This window comes from Aethalodelphis obliquidens, unplaced genomic scaffold (genome assembly GCF_003676395.1).
Source record: "Aethalodelphis obliquidens isolate GAN/ISIS:26980383/991018 unplaced genomic scaffold, ASM367639v1 scaffold30, whole genome shotgun sequence".
Classification (NCBI taxonomy): Eukaryota; Metazoa; Chordata; class Mammalia; order Artiodactyla; family Delphinidae; genus Aethalodelphis; species Aethalodelphis obliquidens.
Genome location: NW_020837974.1, coordinates 217,400 through 226,465, shown reverse-complemented (window position 1 = coordinate 226,465; position 9,066 = coordinate 217,400). Strand labels below are relative to the sequence as shown.

Below are 9,066 nucleotides of genomic sequence, written 5' to 3'. Positions count from 1 at the left end.
GGACCTAGAGACTGTTGTACAGAGTGAAGTAAGTCAGAAAGAGAAAAACAAATACGGTATGCTAACACATATATATGGAATCTAAAAAAACAAAAAAAGTTCTGAAGGACCTAGGGGTAAGACAGGAATAAAGATGCAGACGTAGAGAATGGACTTGAGGACACGGGGAGGGGGAAGGGTAAGCTGGGATGAAATGAGAGAGTGGCATGGACATCCATACACTACCAAATGTAAAACAGATAGCTAGCGGGAAGCAGCCGCAGAGCACAGGGAGATCAGCTCGGTGCTTTGTGACCACCTAGAGGGGTGGGATAGGGAGGGTGGGAGGGAGGGAGACGCAAGAGGGAGGGGATATATGTATACATATGGCTGATTCACTTTGTTATACAGCAGAAACACACCATTGTAAAGCAGTTATACTCCAATAAAGATGTTAAAAAGAAGAAAGAAAGAAAGAAAATCAGGGCGCTCAAAACCCGGCAGGAGAATACAGGGGTGAGAGTACAGGACACATCACCGGAGCTTCCACGTGGCAGGAAACCATCCTCACAGCCGCCACCTGAAGGAAGGATGCCATTTCTAACCAGAGGGGAAGGGTTAAGAAAACACAGTCTGTTCACACCTGGGGTTTTAGGTTGTTTCCAACTTTTGCTTTTTCAAGTTGCACTGCCCTGAACCCTTTAGTCTGTGGCCGTTCTGTATGTGGGTCATTTTCTTAGGCTAGGTGCCCAGACGTGGGATTATGGGGTCAGGGACCATGGCCACTTTCACGGCTCCTGATCCAAGTGGCCGCCAGCTCTGACCGCGGCCAGCAGCCGCTGGGAAAGCAGCTCCCACGGCCCCTCCCCTCCCACTCGGTGTCCCCTCGCCATGGGAAACAGCAGACCCTGGGCTGCGTTTTCATTGTTGGCCGGCAGTAGAGTGTCTCCATGAATTTGTCCCCATGTGTTGCTTTTGTGCATCTTCCCTGGTCTTCTGACGAGAGAACATGAGCAAAGACCCCGGCAGATGATGTGATTTAAAGATTTCCTGATACACTTGTTCTGTGCAGATGAAAATACACAGGGACAGTGGAAACATGATTATAACACGCAACTGAAGGATTCCCTTTGTTCAGGTTTTTAAATTTTTTACCTGTTTTCAACTTCTGTGCTGTCAAATCTGACAGTCATTTTTGAACTTTAAAAATGTGACACATAGGGCTTCCCTGGTGGCGCAGTGGTTAAGAGTCCGCCTGCAGATGCAGGGGACACGCGTTCGTGCCCCGGTCTGGGAAGATCCCACGTGCCCCGGAGCGGCTGGGCCCGTGAGCCATGGCCGCTGAGCCTGCGCGTCCGGAGCCTGTGCTCCGCAACGGGAGAGGCCACAACAGTGAGAGGCCCGCGTACCGCAAAAAAAAAAAAAAAGTGACCCATAGCAAATGTGATTTGTTCTATGTCTTCTAGAGCTCTGAAAGTTCCCTGCCTTCTAGAAGTCTGATCAACTATGGGAAAACTAGAAAATACGAATTAGCAGTTTTTCATAACTTTCATTTTGAAAAATTTCAATCTTATAGAAAAGTGGTAACAATAGTACAATGAGTGTACAAGTGTACAATAGTACAACTTCACCTGAGTTAAGCACCCACTTGCTCTCCCCACCTGGGCTCTGTCATCCATCCACCTGCCATCTATCTGCCATCTACCACCCATCTCCCCACTAGGTATCTATGTATCTTCCATGTATGTATGTATACACATATGCATCTATCCATCCATCCACCCATCCATCCATCCATCCATCCATCATCTGTCACTTCCACTCCCCACTCCCTGAACCATGTGAAAACAAGCTGCAACATCCTGGCTCTTCACGCCAGGTACCACAGGTCTCCCAAGGACAAGGAAGTCCTCCTGCATTACTGTGACACCATCACCACACCTAGTAGTTTGACTTGGATACAATAACGTATATTTCTCTGGTGGACCCAGTTATGTCCTGAGAGCTGCTTGCTGGTCTGGACGGAGGAGCCAGTCCAGGACCGGGAGCCGAGCTGACCGTCCTGCCTTTTCAACCCCCGTCGGCCCCAACAACTCACTCCCCGTGTTCTCTTCCTGACAGTGATATTTCTGAAGCGTCAGGAGCAGGTGTCTGCTGGACCCTCTCTGAACCTGGGTGTGTCTCCCCCTCCTCAAGGCAACGGTGTTGGTGAGAACGCTGCAGGGGAGGGCGTGGACCTCCACCAAGACACACGTGGTTGAGTTTGTTCCAAAGCGTTTGTTTAACAACTTATCTTCTCAATCCATTGAAATGTATTTAGTGGCGAGGGGAAGTGAGGGTTTAGTCAGGCAGTTTCTCTAAACTGCCCCAGTGGCATTTAATAAATAACCCTTTCGATTCCTCTAGAACAGTCTTTTCTGGGCTCTTTGGTCTGAGAGCCACGCTGCTCTGATTATCCCAGCTCTATAGTATTGCACCTTCCTTCTCACACTCACAGCCCCTGGTCTTCTTCACTCTGGAAGTTTCTCTGCTCACCCCTCAGCCCCGCCTCTACAGGCCACTTTGATTCCTTGCTCCCTGTGAGCCGAGGTCACCTGTGTGCGGATCCACCAGCCCTGGTCTGACCTGTGCCTTCTGCTCCAGGGAGGTGCTGGCTGCCCCGACGTAGGAAGCCTTTGCCATCCAGTGAGCCCGTCTCTCTGGAGGACACCATCTCACCATCTTTCCTCCAGGAGGCCTGGAAAGCCAGTGAGGCGTGTCCCCCGAGTTGCCGTGAGCCCCAGGCTCCGACCTCTGCCTGCGGGGCTGGGGGGGGCCGGGGGGGCGAGCCCTGTCAAATCTGAAGGCCAAGGGGGAATGTATGCCCCTCCCACCCCATCCACAGTCAGGACAGAGGGACAGGGCCTGCAGGTGGCCCCCAGGGAAGGAGATGTGGGTTAGCTATGGGTTCAAGCCAGGTGATCAGCCAGACGTGAACCCTTGGAATTGGTCATGAGTCCTAAAGACCCTGAGAGTTGGTGGTGGTGGGGGGAGCGGTTAGCTGCTTTGGCCTGGCAGGCTGGCAGGTGGCCGGTGGTCAGTAGAGCTTCTGTTTATGTCCCTACATGTTGTGTCCCCGCCCACAGCCTTCCAGTGGCCTCTGTCCCCCTAGAACAAATCCACATCCCTAACTTGGTCTTAAGGCCTGTGTGACCTGCTCACTGCCCACCTGTCTGTCCCAGCCCATGCCCTCCTACCACCCCCTCTTGTTGGTCCTCGACAAACCAAGCCGGTTCCTGCCTCAGGGCCTTTGCACGGGATGCTGTGACCTCTGCTTAGAATGCTCCATCCTGATCTTCTCATCACTGGCTCCTTTTCTTTCTTTCTTTCTTTTTTTTTAAATGAAATAGTTCTTTTTATTTATTTATTTTTAATTAAATAAAGCCCATTGTGGTGTGTGGGCTTCTCATTGCAGTGGCTTCTCTTGTTGCAGAGCATGGGCTCTAGGTGTGTGGGCTTCAGTAGTTGCGGTGTGTGGCCTCAGTAGTTGTGGCATGCAAGCTCTAGGGTGCGTGGGCTTCAGTAGTTGTGGCGCGCGGGCTTAGCTGCTCCGGGGCATGTGGGATCTTCCCGGACCAGGGCTTGAACCCACGTCCCCTGCATTGGCAGGTGGATTCTTAACCACTGCGCCACCAGGGAAGCCCCGCACTGGCTCCTTTTCAAACAGGCCTTCCTGACAACCCCAGATTCCTGACCTGGAAGAGTGTACACTTACTTGTCACTTGTTTGTTGCTCCCTGAAGAGACTGTGTGTTCCATGAGGGCATCGTGTTAGCGCTGCATCCCTGTGCCGCGCCCAGTGCCTGGCACAGAATATCTGTTGCGTGAACGAGTGAATATTTCCTCAAGTGGCCCTGTGAGTTGGCTGCTACCCAGAGGAGGCAGCTGAGGCTCTGAGGTGCTAAAGAGTTTGCTCAAGGTCATACGGCAGATGAGGCAACGGGGGTGGGCAGAGCAGACCCCCAGCTCTGCTGCTCTCCAGGTCCTTCAGGATTTTCAGGGCAGGACATGCGCCCCCCGCCCCCGCCGCCCCCTACACCCACACTCACCTGCTTAGCTCCACCAAGTAGATATGAGCTCCGGGTGTCTAGACCAGCCTTGTCCAGTAGAAACGTCATTAAAGCCACATACGGAATTTAAAATTTTCTAGTAAACACATTAAACAAAGGAAAAACAAATGGGTGAAATTAATTGCAATCATACAGTTTACTGAACTCAATATGTCAAAATCTTATCATTTTAACAGGTAATTAATGTCAAAATTATTGACGAGAGATTTTACGCTCTTCACTTTCACACCAAGTCCTGGACGCTGGGTGTGTTTTACATTAACAACAGCACATCACAGCTCAGACCGGCCATGTTTCAAATGCCCGATGGCCTTGCGTGGCTAGTGGCTCCTGTCCTGGACAGTCCAGATCTGGCATCGGTTCCTGAAGCCCCCCCAGTGCTCCTTCCCTTAGGTCTTTATTCACAAAACAGCCACAAAACGACTGCGGGCTCATGTGCTATTTGAAACTCCATTGCTGTCTGTGTATTGAAAAAGGAAAATAAAAATGTCTAATAGAGAGTTAAAATCAGCATTGAGAGTGCCCTCCTGGGCTGCTGGCTGCCTCATCTCCCTTTCTGGGGAGGCTGGACTGGAAAGGCCTGATCCCGAGCCTGGGCCTGGGGCGGCCTGAGATGATGACTTAATTAACACCCGCCAGGCACTTTTGATCTTCAAGGAGCGGTGCCCACTCAGCTGAGGCTGCTCCTGGATTAATTGCCCTGAACCAAGAAATCCTTGCCCAGAGATAAAGGGAAATGCGCTGTTTCGTCATTACAAATTGCTCTGAAATCTGCTCTGGCACCCGGCAGAGGCCTGGGTCTGAACGCCCCGCTGGCCCCCACCTGCACCACCCAGATGAAAGCAGCTGGGCGGCTGTGCCCTTGCCTCAGGGCACCGGGCCCTGCGCGTGTGCGCAAGGCTGCTGCCTTCGTGGGCAGGAGGCTCAATGGCGGGGGGCAGCCGGGCATGGTAAGGTTATCGGCCCCCACTTTTCAGATGAGAGAACAGACTCAAGGCAGTGCGGGGACAAACCACCCCAAGGCCAAGGTCAAGGGGCAGAGGGCAGCTAGAGCACCTTGGGACTGGGGATCAGGTGGACGTGGGCTCCAGTCCTGATGCCTTCACTGTCAGGTGGCCACATCATCCGGCATGCCTGTCTGAGAAGTGCAGGACAAGCCGGCCCGAGGGTCCCCTCTGGAGCACAGGAAGAGCCCGTCCAGAGCTGCCACGGCCCAGGAGCGACCGCCTCAGACAGCGTTCTGCGGCTGTGGGCAAATGCCTGACTTCCTGGTATCTGTCAAATGGGAGGTGGGGCAGCTCTCCACTCCCAGGGGTCACTCAGGGACCGAGGTGCCCAGTAGATATTAGTCATGACTCCCACTGTGAAAAAAATGATGAGAGCAATAATGGAGCGCCGACTGGTGCCAGGTCCCAGGCAGGCACTGCACAGGGCAGAGCGGGAGTGGGGTGAGGGGGGCTTGTAGGGTGAAATGCTGGCTGCGTACCACCAAGTGCTGGGCTGGCTGACAGGTCCTTACTGAAGCCCCCCGCCCACCACCTCTGAGGAACGGCCAAGGCCCTTCCCTCTCCTCCCAGGGTGCGGGGGCCATGGGCGGTGCCGAAGGGAACCCAGCGAGGGGCAGACGGCCAGACAGTTACCCCAGCTGCGCCGGGAGCCCCCCTTTGCGCCTATTCGGAGCACCTGACTCACCTTAATTATAGGTCCGCGGCACGTCGGGGACGCCCGAGATAGTCCGGAAGCACCGGCTCCGGGGGCGACCGGACATCCCGGGCAGCCAGGTGCGCCTTCACCGCCCACCGGCACCTCCCCACCCCGACCCGCGGAGCTCCCCGCAGCGCCCCCTTCTTCCGCCAGGGGCCCTCTGGCTGGCCTGGGGGCGCCCGCAGCCTGCCCGGGTCACGTGTCCCGGGTGTGGGGTCCGAAGTGTGTGTGTGTGTGTGTGTGTGTGGCGGGGGCGGGGAGGGGGGCGCACGCGGGGCGGGGAACTGGCCGGGGGTCTGAGCCGGCCTCCCGCCCTGGGCGGGGATGCCCCGCGGAGCCTGCAGCGCCGCGCCCACGCGCTCAGCACAGCCGCCCACGCCTCCTCCGACTCCAATGTATATTTAGCCTCTTTATCAAATGTTTGCAGTGAACCGTGCGAACCGCCTAATAGCGGCTGGAAGTGAAACTCGATTCCCGGACAGAAAGGAGCATGTGACCGCGCCTGAGCTGCAAGGATCGCCGACAGGGGCAGGTGCTGGAGCCCCCACGCGCCCGGCCTCCGGAGTGAGGTCCCCTCTCCCGCCGAGCATCCGAAACCGCCTTCCCACTTAGCCCCCTTCTCCAGAGATGAGGACGCCAGAGTCTGAAACGGGGAGGGGTGTTGGGGAGAGGTGCCAGGGCTGGGGAGTCCACGCGTGCGTGGGTTCTCATCCAAGTTGGTGACCTCTTGGTCAAGACAGTCCAAGGTCTAGGAAACAGCTTCTAGGGATCTATTTCTGCCAGTTTCTTCCGAGGACCCGGGGGGAGGGTGGGGCGGGCTGGGTTGGCGGTCCCTGTCCCACCCCAGGGCAGGCCTTGGTGCGCCAACGCGCGTCGTGCCCCGAGTCTCCCCCCAAAACGGCTGTCGCGCGGCTGCACAAGTTTGTGCCACCCTCGCGCAGCCGCTGTTGTCGTGGTCGCTATGACGACGCGCCGCGGTTTTATTTTTAATAGCGGCCAGCGATTAGAAGGATGCCTGCGCCGCCCCCCCGCAGATCTCCAGTCCCGGTGGTGGATGCACCCAGGCCTGCCCCTCTCCCCGCCTAGCTTTGGTTGGAGCTCCCGTAGAAGGCGCCCCCCACCCCCGTTTCCGCGTTCCCAGATCTCCTCCCCTCCGCCCCAAACTCGAACTGAGAGCCCCTGAATTGCCAGGCCGGGATGGGGCACAGAGGGAATCACCCTTCGAGGTTTGCTCAAAGGTGGCGGGACACCCAGGAACCAGCGAGCCTCTGTACAGAGGTTAGAGCCGGAAGGGCCCCTGCCCCCACCCCCCGTGCAATACAAGGTGACCTTTCCTCTTTCATTCCCACACCCACTATCAAACCGAGTCCTTTCACCCCAAAGAAGTGTCCTCGGGTCCCCTCTGCCTGCGAGGAATCCGAGGCTCAACCAGACGTGCTGCAGTCAGCAATCAGGATGAGTGAGCCACGGAGGGCTCTGCTTGGGGTGCAGCCTGAGTCCTGGCAGTGTGCTTTTGGCGGCCGTCCAGAAACCGTCCAGTGGTCTCCCTCCGAAGCAATGGAGGTCCACCTGGGTGGACAAGGGCTGGCTCTAACGCGCTTTTAAACGGTTCCAAGGTTTCCCTAGTTCTGCCTCGGTCATCCTTCATCCTGACCCCTGAAAGCGCGCTTGACGGGGGAGGTCGCAGGTGGGGCTACGGTAGACGAGGCAGGTGCGTTGGGGGGCTGCAGGTGTGTGGAGGCCAGTGGAAGAGCGCTGGTAGCCCCGGCCCACTGGGAATCGCAGGAGGGGCCCACCCCTCCCCCCAGGAATTTGGGGGAAGGCGAGCGCCCCCCAAGCGCCCACTGGACTCCGCCTTTGAAATGCCAGAGCCGGCCGAGCCGAGGATGAAAGACCGCCTGCGGGGCTGAGCCTTTACTGCCTTTGGCGGGAGGGCGGCCGCGGCGGGCAAGGGCCTAATCCACAGGATGGGGGCGTGGGGGTGGAGGGCTAGGGCAGGCGGAATTCTCCTTTGGCCGCCCACCGCTCCGCAGTCTCCTCGCCTCTAACGGCCTCGCCGTCTAGGTTCGGGGTCGCTTGGCACGTCACCCCTCTAGGCGATACCGGGGCTCGTCCGCCCCCTCGAGGGACCCGCCGCCGGGGTGCGATCCCGCCAGGTCTAGGCAGGCGGAATCTACCCAGCCCGGCGCATCGCCCTTTGGTGGCGGGGGAGCCGTCCGGCCCAGTTCAGGCCTCGGCCTCCCTCGCGTCTCTCCCCCGCATCGCTCTGTGCGGCGCCGCGGCCGGAGGTGGCGCTCTGTGCGCCCAGCGGATCCCGGCGCGGGAGGCTCAGACTCCCGGGTGCCTCATGAGCGGCTCTTTTCTTTTCCTTGCCTTCCAACCCCTCGAGTTCCCGGCTCAGGCCGCCGCCCGGCTTTCCACGAGGCAGCAGGGACTTGGAGGATGAGGGGTCCCAGGGTGGGGACGAGGCACGCTGCAGCCCCCTCCTCCGACCTGGGCGCTCTCCCCTCGTGGACTGTGGGTGGAGGCTCCACAGTCAGACGCCCCAGTCATCGGATTCTGGGCGGGGGCGCGTGGCAGCCGCCAGGTGAGTGCCCCAGACGCACCCCTAAACCCGCCCCACCTCTCACCAGAGACTCACTCCCCCTCCTTTTATGGAGAGGGGGAGGCAGGGGCCCATGATCCAAACCGTGGAAAGAAGCCGGAGCGCCGGGGCGGGGGGCGGGAGGCGGGGGCCGGCTCGCTTTTGCCCTTTTTGGCGTAGCAGTTCTGGGCGCTGCCCTCTGCCGCCGCTGGGGCCCGAGAGAGGCGAGCCGGCGACGGCGGCACTTCTGCGGCGGCCTCCTCCCCTCCCCGTCCGGTGCTGCAGGATTGCAGCTGGCACTGGAGGGTGGGCAAGCTCGAGGGAGGGGGTGCGCGGGGAGCCCCGGCGGCTGTGCTCGGGGCCGGGAGCGGGGCCTTGATGGATTTTACTGCCTGCGTGAGCGCGTGTGTGCTCACTGCGGCGGCGGCGGCGGCGGCCGGGCCCTGCCCGGCCCGTGAGGCCCCCGCACGCTTCCGAGGTGCGGGTCGCGGGCCCGGAATCCGGGGGAGGCGAGGGGGAGGGGGCGGGGGAGGGGCGCGGCGGCGGCGGCGCTATAACCCCCCTCCCAGCCGCCGGCCGGCTCCACACGCGCGCCCTGCGGAGCCCGCACAACTCCGGCGAGCCGGGCCTGCCCGCGCCCCTCCTCCTCTCCTGCCGCCGGCGGCGGCGGCGGCGGCGGCGGCTCGGCCCT

The 9,066-nt window shown here is 59.1% G+C and overlaps 1 protein-coding gene and 1 long non-coding RNA gene across 2 annotated transcripts in view; one reads left to right on the top strand and one right to left on the bottom strand.

Moving 5' to 3' along the window:
• Positions 1–374: 374 nt before the first annotated feature.
• LOC113630329 (uncharacterized) lies at positions 375–8,586 on the bottom strand. The gene is made up of 3 exons (XR_003436892.1): positions 4,067–8,586; positions 3,734–3,918; positions 375–1,043 (listed from the first exon to the last, which is right to left on the bottom strand). It is a non-coding gene; the product is annotated as an uncharacterized LOC113630329 (long non-coding RNA).
• A 167-nt stretch (positions 8,587–8,753) lies between these two features.
• Positions 8,754–9,066, top strand: part of PDGFA (platelet derived growth factor subunit A) — a 15,330-nt gene continuing 15,017 nt past the window's right edge. The window contains exon 1 of the mRNA XM_027125497.1: positions 8,754–8,853. Coding sequence (XP_026981298.1) covers positions 8,754–8,853 — 100 coding nt within the window. The remainder of the gene's footprint in view (positions 8,854–9,066) is intronic.